The sequence below is a fragment of the Eretmochelys imbricata genome, chromosome 15, assembly GCF_965152235.1.
Source record: "Eretmochelys imbricata isolate rEreImb1 chromosome 15, rEreImb1.hap1, whole genome shotgun sequence".
In the NCBI taxonomy this organism is placed as follows: domain Eukaryota; kingdom Metazoa; phylum Chordata; order Testudines; family Cheloniidae; genus Eretmochelys; species Eretmochelys imbricata.
Window position 1 is genome coordinate 29503442 of NC_135586.1, and position 12615 is coordinate 29516056.

At 38.9% G+C, this 12615-nt stretch overlaps 1 protein-coding gene across 1 annotated transcript in view; it reads right to left on the bottom strand.

The window, feature by feature from the left end:
• The window catches only part of SVOP (SV2 related protein), a 30107-nt gene extending 18133 nt beyond the window's left edge, over window positions 1-11974 (bottom strand). The window contains exons 1-3 of the mRNA XM_077835088.1: window positions 11940-11974; window positions 3695-3855; window positions 969-1054 (exon numbers count right to left, since the gene is read on the bottom strand). Coding sequence (XP_077691214.1) covers window positions 969-1054; window positions 3695-3855; window positions 11940-11974 — 282 coding nt within the window. The remainder of the gene's footprint in view (window positions 1-968; window positions 1055-3694; window positions 3856-11939) is intronic.
• Between the last annotated feature and the right edge of the window lie 641 nt (window positions 11975-12615).

Sequence of the window (12615 nt, forward strand, 5' to 3'; positions counted from 1 at the left end):
GCACTTCAAAACTCATTTCTCTTTGCCCCCATAGCCTTGGAATGGTCTGCTATGTTAAAGTAGTTAAGCCTACGAGATATCAGAATTTTTAGTAGGTAGGATTCAAAGAGCCAAATTCAGAAGTGGTGCATAAGGTGGTGTGAGTCTCAGGGAGTCTAAGTTATTTTAACTCCTTTTTCTGGTTACTTAGCAAGATTTGTATTAGCTTTAGACTCCCCTGAAAGCAGACTGAGTTAGACCTACTTATTGCCATATAACTTATAACCTCGATAACTTATAATCACCACTGGTTTTGGTCCAAATACTTTGAGAAATTATCTATGGGCCAAAATCTACCTCAGTTACCCACAGGGATATAAATCAGGGCAGACTGTAATCCTATATATAGACAATAATTAGAAAATGAAGGATGTAGACATGTTTAGCCAAAAAATATTACAGAGGAGGGGCATTATAGCTCTTTATAAGTAAAATATTGACAATTAAAGAATAGAAAACAGAATCATTTGCCCTGGATACCAACCCCTAAAAGCACTGGGCTGATGTGCAACAGGGATATATTCAGCTATCAGGAAAACCATGTTGATGATGAATTCACAGAGAATATAGAACACTTTGCCTAATGTGATAAATATGGAAAATCTCTAGCTTGTTTTTAAAGAAAAGTGAGCTCAATTTACTGTACGTGTAATTTGGGACCCTTCCTACCTGAAGCAAAGTTTTGGAGTACAGGATCCAAATGGTTCCTTCCAGCCCTGTCTTATAAGACATACAGAAAAAGCCTAACCAGCTTTCTCCTCACATGCTAGGTCTCATTCTGGTAGTTATTAACATTTCAAGTCCTTGTTCATTACATTTTTGTTTGTTTGTGTTTGTCCCCGAGCATGAATACATCATGTGGATATTAGTGTATTACATGGATTCCTTGAGGGGCTGATATGCCATTGCCCTTGGCAACAATTACTTGCCCATGCTAATCCAGTAAGAACAGAGAGCTTCCACTGGAATTTTCCAAACCCGATGGCTTCCACCGCATCTTCCACCATAAAAGTATCTAGAAAAGAATCAACAATTCTGGTTCAGAGCTGCATTCCTTTCCCTCCTACAAGAGCCATACTCTAAGATAGAGCTTCTAATAATACATCTAATTAATAATAATAATTTAATAATGGGCTAAATCCTTAGGGCTTTATTTAGTTTTTATTCAATTCTTACTCAGGCAAACTTCCAGTCTCTTCAAGGATTTTCCCAAATACAATAATTCTAAATATTAATATAATGTCTTACATTTATACAGCACTTTTATATAAATCAGTGTAGTCCCAATGACTTTGGAGGAGCTCCAATGATTTGTAAAAGCTGAAGACTTGACGCTAAGTTTAACGGGGACACTTCACCCACCACTGAAATGCAGCATTCTTTGGAGTGAAGCACAGCAGCTGTTTAACAGCACACAGCAATACTATACAAGAGGACAGGAAGTGAAGGATATTTTATCCAATTAAAATTACAGAGGGAATCTAAGAAGGCAGAATGTAATGGTTTGAGTTGATAATTTGGCCAGGACACGTGGACAATTACTGATACTGTTTCTAAAAATGCCCCCAGAGTTTTGAATCTTGCAAATGGTCATGCTTTGGACCACAGTTTTATGTCTCATCTGAAGACTATCAAACATCTCCAGTTTACTATCTTGGACATTACAAACCACATCTGTCTAAAATTTAGAATAAAAAAGATGTCAGTATAAATGCATTTTTATTTTTGTAGTGGTTGAAATCAGTTTAAGTCTCAAAGTTTTACCAATACCAACTATCAGTAAATATAAAGTCAACTTCTCCATTAAAATGCCCTCATTGAAGAAAAAGTAAAACTTCAGCTAGTCTTGTAATACACTGCTGGAAGTCAGGTCCCAAATAAACCAGTGCTGAGATTTTTCAGAAAGTCAGTATGTGGTTTCACATCCATGTGTCTGAGAGACACAGTGTTGCCGTAGGTTGTATGTCTCTTCAATGCTTTTGAGCTTTCCTTTAAGGCAGATCGCGAACAGAAATTCTCTCCATATTAATGCATGTCCCAGACCTTCCCTGGTATGCTGAGCTCTTTGGAGAGATTCACCCAGGTTTGAATATTATTTTGGGAAACTTAGAGTAAAATAAATAAATAGAAAGGCACAACTGTGCAACAGAGAAAATGCACAGTGAGCCAGAAAACCCCAAATAAAATACTCTAAAGAAGGAGGGCATATCACATTATAATTCCATCCCACTTCTTCCACCATAACTGAATGAGAAGAAACAGAAAAGGGAAAAGAAACACAGCCCATACTATGCAATCAGTCTACAAGTCACTCCAAGTGCTACAGTGCATTCAAATTACATCAACCTCTTAAGTAAATAAGCTCCCTTGGCTGGCAATTGTCCCAGCAGACAAAAGCTGGAATGCTCAGCTCAGTTTCTCCCTCTGGACAAGTGGGAGCCAGCAACACTGCAGAGGCTTCATCCTCAGGCCATGTGTTACTGCTCTAGTGAGCCCTGCAAGATGATTTAGGAGCAGCAGTGATCAGTTCTAAAGGGAAGTTATCCAGCCCTCTCAAACAGAGGAAAGATGTGATGACCCAAGACCCAGTTCCAAGGAGGATGGAGGGTTACAAAGGCAGTAAAAGTGCTTTTTTGGTAGCAAACAGGTAATTCTCCCATCTTTCCCCTCCTGGAGGCCATGGTGTTCCTGACTGGTGTTGTGTTCTTCTCATTATGGATATAGAGAGAGATGTGGTGGGAAACGGTAAGGAAAAATACTGAACAGAAGTGGATGAACAAAAAATATCCAGCTACACTGTGATTGTTAATACTAGGTCAACAGAACATTTTGAATTAAATTAGTCACATTTATATTGTGTTATCCAAAGGTAACAATCAAGTACCTAAAGAAAAATGTGCACATTTAGTATTCAGTGCTGAAATGTCCCAAACAAAGAAGCTAGGAGAAATTCCACTAAGTACTCAACTATCTGCATCAACTCGTGTCATGCAGGCTACCAAACAACTGTCAGATGCCATCAGCTTTCAACCATCATGTAATTGAACGTATACTACAAAATTAACATACCAAGTTAACTATCCTCCATCTTCCTGAAATAGTGCTGCAAGGGCTCAGTCCAAACCCACTGATCAGGATCAAGCAATAAATCCTAAATATGCTTTTATTTGACCTTTTGACTCATCTGAACTGATCAGTATGTCAGTTGTATTGCCCTATAATCTACAATATCTAGATATGGGTTTAAGATCCCAAATTCAGATCCAGATCTTGAACAGTCCATAATTTTGGAGTGTTTGGATCCAGAGTTTTGGTTTGGCAAGCTATGAAGACAGGAAGGATTTGGAAAATATGGAACCAGTTCTGGATTCATACTTTGACCATCCCCTAAATTCAGGTGTGTTTTGATCTGAGAATTGCTTTGGCTCCAGTTCTGATAACATCAAAACAAACAAACAATCCAATCCCCTCAGAAGACGGTTTAGTTAAATGGTGACGTATCAGCTGCATCATAATTAATCCATATTGTTATTTATCACTTTGACCTGCAGGTTTTCTAGTTCTCTAAAACCAGTAGGCTCAGGCTTGGCTGCAGTTTGAGTGAAATGTAGAAGCCACATCCCTTTTCTAAGAGGAGAACCAAAGTCCTGCTTACCATCAGTTGGATTGGCAAATTCCTTTGGTACTGCAGCTCCATCCTCTAGCTCTATAGCCTCTAGCTCTGTCCGAACACCTTCAATCTGAATTTCATGCTCTCCTGAAATGGCATCTTCGTCTGACCTGGAACTTTCCCCTGTTCGGCGAAACTTGACCACCCTAAGAATATAGAAATGAGAGTAAATTCTCCTGTGGGTCTTTTCTCGGATAGTAATATGATTTGCTGAAGCTTCATTTAGTTATGTTTTATTAACTATTATTTTACTAACTTCTATAGTGCCTGTTGCTGTGGTAGCAGGACCCTTTGAGATTAAAGCACAAACCAAAACCATTTAACCAAATACTAAGCAAAACAAATGTGTCTTGTATCATGCTTTGAGGTGTAAGCCCAGCCACTAGATACAGAAGATCTTAATTTTAAAACTAACCTCCTGTTGTCTCCCTACCTTTTGCATCTACAATGGATGAGCATTTGGATATCTAACCACCTGATTGAAATCACATAGTTGGCCATTGAAATGTTAAGCATTCATATTTAGGTTCTGAAAGTGGATGTTTCCTAGCCTATCTTAAAACAAGAGGTGAGCTATCAGATATCCAAGTCGCATATCATTCAAGGCTTTAAAGACCATTAGTGATGCCTTGAATTCAACGTTTGTATTAACAATTTACAAGGTTTAATCTTTTTGACAGCAAAGTTTTCTTAATGCCAATTGACTCAAAGGATAGGGCTGCTGCATATACAGTTAACACTGCATAAAATCACTTTTTGACAAAACAAAAACGAGTGTATGAATTTAGTGCAGGCAAAAAAGTGCCAGTTTGACAGCACTGGAGACTGAAGTGCTCTGTTCACAGAGTAGGTGTAACATGCGTCACATAAGGGAAAGGTTTCAGAGTAACAGCCGTGTTAGTCTGTATTCGCAAAAAGAAAAGGAGTACTTGTGGCACCTTAGAGACTAACCAGTTTATTTGAGCATAAGCTTTCGTGAGCTACAGCTCACTTCATCGGTAGTATGCAGTATGCATCCGATGAAGTGAGCTGTAGCTCACGAAAGCTTATGCTCAAATAAATTGGTTAGTCTCTAAGGTGCCACAAGTACTCCTTTTCTTTTTACTTAAGGGAAAGTATCCCCACAGTCTCCTATAAATTTATCTCAACCCTGAACTGGAAGGACCACCTTCTGAAAGTGAGAAGGAAGTTCAATTTTCAGGACTCATTCAATCCTCAGCCTTGCTGCTGAGATTACCAGCAAGGCACAGCCCAGTTAGAAAGGATTATGATGGCAAATACAGACACTTGACTACTGGGAACCAAAATGAGAATCACCAAATTATTTCACATAGGGTACCTTACAGCCATCAGAGAGTAACAATATCCATTCACTTTCACAACTGACTTGGGATGAACATGAGGTAGTGACCAAAGTAAAAGGCTGTCACATTACCAGTCTCGCTAGCCATTTAGCATCCCTCGGTTCATTTTTAAATATTATCATTCATCACTTCACCTACTATATTGAGGTTCCAGAAACACACAGATAACACAACTACTTTAATTCAGATTATTTATTTGAATAAATATATTTAGACAATTCCATAATGCTAAAGACACAAGCTCAGTTTAAGACAGTAGCATGTAAAAGCAATCAGATTTGTAGTCACAGATCTATCACAGTGACCATCTAGAAAAAAGAAAGTAGTCAATTTAGTGCAGATAGCCAGTTGTTTTCTAATATTGAATTATTTTATGAATCCTGCTTCATTATGTAATATTTAGCTACCTGCCAAATTTCAAGATTTCTAATTGTCCTCTGGGACACAAATCAATCTTCTGAAAACAAACAAGGACAAAGCATTTGAAACTAAATGACACAACTTTATTTAATCCATGTGCCTGTACGCATGTAGACAGACAGACAAGTAGTCAGAAAGAAAATCCCTGGCAGAAAATAACTTACAATTCTGTGCTGTTAACATGAACAACTATATGTAAAGTTATTATTTGGTTGCTTATTAATTTGGTTGCTCTGCAGATCCATCTTCTGATATTGTGACAGGGAGCAAACTATTTTAATATACTTGTGATTTTATTAAGTTAGACCATGTATATGGAATGGAGGTCCAATCTTGTGGCTGGTTACCTCCCTCAAGGTGTGGGGAATCTTCAACTCCCATTGAAGTGTATGAGATCTCAGCACCCCAGAGGATTCAGGGCACACTTATATTGGCCAGTCATTTTCTTAATCTTAATTTATGTGGATAGTATGGTTATAATCAATGTAAACAGTTAGGCTGAAAACATCAAACATTACTTACCAAATCCAGATGTCCTTACTCGGTTTTCACTCAGTCTTTATTCACTCCTTACTTTGGCATACTTCCAGGGATTTGCCTGAGTAAGGAATGAGTAAAAACCAAGTAAGGACTTGAGTATTTGGCCCTGAGCTGAGTTGATGGGACAAAATCTGCCCTGTGTTGTGCAGGTATCACTTGTGGGGGGAAGAGAGCCTCTTCTACTTGATGCAGCAGCAGGACAAGATTGCAACCCAGAGCTTAAGAGAGTTCTAGGGATTAAGACTGCTTGTACAGGCTGCTACAACACTGCCCTAAAGGTTTACTGGGCATTCTGATCACACCAACAACCAGCAAAGAAACAGGTCCAGAAAGTTTTGCATGCAGTTGTCCCTCTGTTTCCTCTCATCCTGGCTCCCTAAAAAGTAACCCCATTTGTGAGACTAGTCAGCAGAGCAAAGAACCACAGTGAAAGTCTCTGCATGTTAACAGATATTAAGCAGTATTTTACTTTTCTTGCATACAAACAAATACTTCATTTCTAGAAAGTTTGACATCGTAAATATATGGTAGCTTCTTTTGCTGTTATTATATGCATAGCAAAACCTTTGAATTCTTGATTCATAATTTTAGATGATTCCTATAGACTGCCCCAGAAAAGATAAATTCACAACTGAGAAATATAGCAGTGAGAAACTACTGTAATTGCCTGCCATTTTGAACTTTAGCCTCTTCAAGTTTTCCCCAAAGAAAGGTAGTCAAGATTTGGCCATTTTTATTCATGTACAATTATTTTAGAAATAGATCCCATTGGGATAAAGCTGCTTTCAGAAAGGAGACTTGCTCAGGACTATAAATATTCACAACATACAACAAAATGGAGGTACACATGACTGTAGTAAAGCAAATGAAGAATAAATGTGCTATCTCCGGATTTACAGATTTGTGATTTACATGCTGTTTATAAAAAACGGAAGGAAACGTTTAGTAAAGTTCCTTATTTACATAATCATGTAGGCAAAAGCCATTGGAAATCAAAAAGACTTTTTTTGCACCCTTCTTGGAAATTATTTTGGACTTATTATCCTGGGGAATAGATTTTCGTTGAGTCTTTTGAAAGAAAACATAACGCTACAGCACTTATTTCTTATTTCAATGTACAAGGTTATTATCTAACGTGCAATAATCACTTCCCAACTCTAGTCATTAAGAGTTTGGCCCTGCACAGCACAAGTGCAGAATAAGCACACGGTATCAAGCGATGAGTAGGGAGTACAGGGGAACCCAATCCTGCATTAATGAAAGTGCTGCTGCCCAACTGCCAAACGACTCCTGCCTAGCAGTAGAAGAGAGGCTGAAGGAGCAGCGAGCACATCGTTCAAAAAACGTGCACATCCTGCTGTGCACTGTTAAAGAACTTGCAGAATCAAGCGCAAGTATTCTTGAGAGGGACCAGTTAGCAAATATATATTGTTTTATGGCCCTGGTCTCAGATCCGTGCATTTTTCTTTCATTGGTTTGTTGGACAACCAAATACTTGTTAAGGAATCAAAATTCTCTCTTTTATCACCAGGTGTCCCTCCTACTCTTTGGATGCACACTGTATGCTACCATGGAAGTGGAAGGTTTCCTACCCTTCCTCCTATATACAAGGTGGTGCCAAAAATAATTGAGAATAGAAAGTTAAAACTGTGGCGTCTGCCTATGTAAAAGTCAATCACACTGGAATCTGCAGTATATGTCAGAACACTGCTCACAAGCATTTCCATATTCATTTTCATAATGGCACTCTCTGTAGTCACAATTGTATCCCAGGCCTCTCTATGGCTTAGAGCCAAGAGCGATCCATCTTATTACCTTCACATGTGTGCCAAACAATCAGGATACAGCTAAAGGCTAAATATTTTGTAATAGTTCTATTCAAAATGCACAACTAATGTCACAGAGTCCTCAAACCTTTTTTCACTCTATCCCCACCCTTTGTAACACCTGTGTAACTTATAGAGCTTAGCCACTGACACCCTCTTGTATTTCAGTGTAATATGGTTTTTTTGTTTTTTTTGTTTTGTTTTTTGGAGAAACTATCTTAGCCTTGATTGTGTCTCTTCCAGTCTTCAGTAACTTAATATTTTTAGCCTAGAATAAAGATTAGCTGTGATGGTCTTTATCTTATTTAATTTCATTTTCCTTCTCTTTAAGGGACAACAACATCAAATACCCACCAATTATCCTTACATGCTGCAGCTGCTGCAGTCAGACATGCACATATGACAGTTTTAAAAGGTGAAGTGAAAGACTTTATAGTTGGCAAGCCTGATGTCATAAAAATAAAGGGAAGGGTAACCACCTTTCTGTATACAGTGCTATAAAATCCCTCCTGGCCAGAGGCAACATCCTTTTACCTGTAAAGGGTTAAGAAGCTCAGGTTACCTGGCTGGCCCCTGATCCAAAATGACCAATGAGGGGACAAGATACTTTCAAATCTGGAGAGGGGGAAAAGGCTTTTGTCTGTCTGTGTGATACCTTTGCCGGGAACAGATCAAACATGCAAGCCCTCCAACTCCTGTAAAGTTAGTAAGTAATCTAGCTAGAAAATGCATTAGGTTTTCTTTGTTTTGGCTTGTAAAATTTGCTGTGCTCGAGGAAATGTGTATTCCTGTTTTTGTGTCTTTTTGTAACTTAAGGTTTTGCCTAGAGGGATTCTCTATGTTTTGAATCTGACTGCCTGTAAGATTATCTTCCATTCTGATCTTACAGAGTTATTCTCTTATCTTTTTTTATTCTTCTAATAAAGTTCTGTTTTTTAAGAATCTGATTGGGTTTTTTGAGTCTTAAAAATCCAAGGCTGGTTTGTGCTCATCTTGTTTATTCTCAAGCCTCCCCAGGAAAGGGGGTGTAAGGGCTTGGGGGGATATTTTGGAGAAATAGGAACTCCAAGTGGTCCTTTCCCTGATTGTTTGTTAAATCACTTGGTGGTGGCAGTGTTTACCTAATCCAAGGGCAATGACTTTGTGCCTTGGGGAAGTTTTAACCGAAGCTGGTAGAAATAAGCTTAGGGGGTCTTTCATGCTAGTCCCCACATCTGTACCCTAGAGTTCAGAGTGGGGAAGGAACCCTGACACCTGAGTTCTGTATTTCTTCTGCAAAAGCTGATGACACCACTAGACCTAAAATAGGGCAAAGTGCTGGGGAATCAGCAAAGCTCAGGTAAAAGGACTTTGATCCATGAAAAAAACATCAGGGGCTGAGCCTCAGCTCCATCCCACCAGAGTGTCTGTGCAAGTGGGCCACAGCCACTAATACAGGCCATGGAGAGGAGTAGTGAACGTGGCCTGCTGTTTCCCTATAGTGCAGAGTTTTGGTTTAGTGGAATCAGGCAGTACATAGACCACACCATATTGCTGACCCATCCTGGCACATGCATTATTTCTCCCACTACACCCCACTTGAAGACCTGTAGTCATTCATCACTAAAATCTGTGCTGCATATGGGTAGTGGAAAGGTCCAGCATCCACCTGTGTGGGAATATCACTGCTATTGCTCCCTTGAACAACTGACTTGCAAAACATTTTAAGAAGTTTTGGGGTCTTCTTCGGGTACTCAGGGTATCCCAGGATTTGATCCACTGCATAATAATGCATCCCTTGCATTAATTCCTTGCATTCTTTATACTTCTTTAGTAATGCTAACAGCTGCAACAGGACAAACAGAGCATCTGGTCTAAAGGATTTAGGCCTTGGCAGGTAAGCAAAGGAAGAACAGATGTTCATCAATTTTTGTTTTAAAATACATGCATTTGTAAATTTGAAATCTAATTATATAAGACCAAATCCTGGTCCTGTTGAAGTTAATGGCAAAAGCCCCATTGACTTCAGTGGAACTAGGAGTTAGCCCATGTTCTGTTAATGATGTGGGATATGTAAAGGATTTTTGCATTCAGTAGAAATAAAAAAGGTTCTCAGTTCAGCTTTATGTTCAACTCCATTTGCAAATTTAATTCTAAATTCTCCCAAATGTATTTTTACCTCAGTAAAACCAGAATTGCTTTGAATTTTCCTTTGCTGGAGCTAAAACATGAATGAAATAATTTACTACTTTCTTACATTCTCTTGAGAATTGTCATTATAACAATGTCAGCTTGTCAACAGAATGCATACGTAGTCATCATATGATCTACAAAGCATGTATGCTCGCAAACACATACTGAAAGTTGTACTTCAGTAAGATTTTTATTATCAAAACGCAATTAATATGAATGTTCCATTCGTATTTTATGTACGAAAGCTTTATGAGCACCAGACTTAATTATGTGGGATGTGAATTGACTTGTTTTCTGTTGTATTTTTGCTATTTTTAGCAGCACCATTATCTGTATAGTAAATCCACATGCTAGAATTTCAGCACTCCCAGGGCATGACCCCAAGTCCTCTGAAGTCAATGGTCATACTTCTATTGACTTCAGTGGGCTTTGGATCGGGCCTGTCGTACCCAATTTCTCTTTGAGGTTATAACTGAAAATTGTTCATACAACATATATAATTATTTTACAGTGTATTATTAGGTTTCATACAAAATATGTGCTAATAAATACCTGTCTCTTAATAAAGGGCCTGATCTTGAACCCCACCTATTAATAATTATTTATTATTATTTAACAAGTATATTGAGGTAGTACCTAAAGAGTGACCAGTTTGGGGCATCATGGTGCTAGATGCTGTACAAACATATTGTAAATGATCAACAAATCCTATTGACTTCAATGGGAGTTTTGCCTGAGTAAAGACTGAAGAACCTGGCTCCAAACCTCATTGTAAGGAATAAAACACAGCTCTTGAACAAAGAACCTGTGAAACTATTTGAAACAGAAGAAAAACACAGTGATGAGTTTACTGATGCATACCTCGGAAATTCTTCACTAATGAAGAACCTTGTAGAGCTGCATTTTTGTGCAAGACCCCACAATACTGAATAAATCCAATTATTCCTACACTGTAAGGCACTGTAGATAATTATTAAGTACATTAAAATAACAGAATAGAAAAAAGATGGCCTAATGAAAACATGCATCATTTCTCTTCTGAAAAGCAGAATTGCACCATAACAAATGGTTTTCAACACAGCCTGAACTTCATGTCATTGTATAAGCCTAACTGATTAAACATTTAACTAAATTATTTAATTTACATCATCTCAATGTTATTTTTAATTCAGTTCAATCCTTTATTCTCTGCCTCCGTGAGTCAATGTTTTATAAATATGGATGTGTTTTAAGCAACAAGGCAACAAAGCATGGAGAAAATGTAATTATTAAAGGATACCTCTCACATTCAGAAGAAGTGAAACCATTTCAAAATGACAAAGCCAGCAATCAGGTTGTTATCAGCTCTTCGCACAGATCTAGCATTTAGGTACAAACAGCAAGGAGTTTGTCATGCACAAGCATTCCTTGTACAGCAATGTCTGCATCTTCAAACCACACAGTTTACAAACACCAGTGGCCCTCGCTGCAAACATACCCTTTGAAGAAACGTTGTGATCTGCAATCAGTTGGCTGCATGAAGTAGAAGGCTAGGGAAGATGCCTACCTTGGCACGATGTTATTTACAGATGCAATCCACATTGCAAATGCATTGCTAATGTTTCCTCTCACTAGAACGCTTTGCACCCTCCGAGATTATATAACCACCTCCCACATGCACACCCACCCACCCGAAGTTCAAGTAAAAATAAAAATTGAGTGACTTAATAAAGCAAACAGCTCCCTACAGCAGATCCAGGGATCAAGGATGCTGAACCTGGGCAGACAGACTAGGAAAATGGCCTGCTTCCTGTGGCCTGAGCCATTTCCCAGGAATAGTTTCAATTGAAAAAAATCACTGGGATTCGCATCCTGCAGTTTGTTAAAAAAAAAAATCCCTGTGTGTCTCTGTCTCCCCCTGCTACTTACGGCAGCTGTCTTAGCTGGAATAAATCATCCTCCATTGCCAGGCTGGGTTTGGTAGAGCTGTTCTCATTGCTCTTACATTGTGGTTAATGGAGAGAGGCTGGGATTTCAGGAGCGCTGGCTGCTGGACAGCTCCCTCCGCTACAGCAGCAGCAGCTGCACCAGCAGCCACCGAAACAAAGCGGCAGCCAAGAGGGAGTGGAGGAAGGGAGGGGAAAGAAAGAGAAGACCTGGGGAAGAGAGAGAGAAGCTGCTGCTGCTGGAAGTCCAGGGCAGGAGGTTGCTCTGGCCACAGAAGCTCACAGATTCCTTACTATTATTTTAGCAGGGTGGCTGCTGTATTTTTGCTTTAGTATTTTACCGGATTCTATGAGGTTGCAGTCCCTGTGATCAATATTTAGTGTGAAAACATCTGCTTATTAGGAAGATGTCGTCTCAGGGAATATTAAACACTACAGGAAAATGCAGTTAACATTCTAATGAGGAGTCACAAATAGAAGGAGGTTCAAAGTTATCTGGGGTGAATCTACTCACAAAAGGGGCAGCAGAGGGTCCTTAAAATGACTAGCTATTAACTGGCTGAGCTGTCCAGCTGCTTCCTTTAATGGGGGTTTCTCAGAAAATGAAATTAATTTAGATAAATAACAGACAACACCTACACACATACTTATGATGGTAG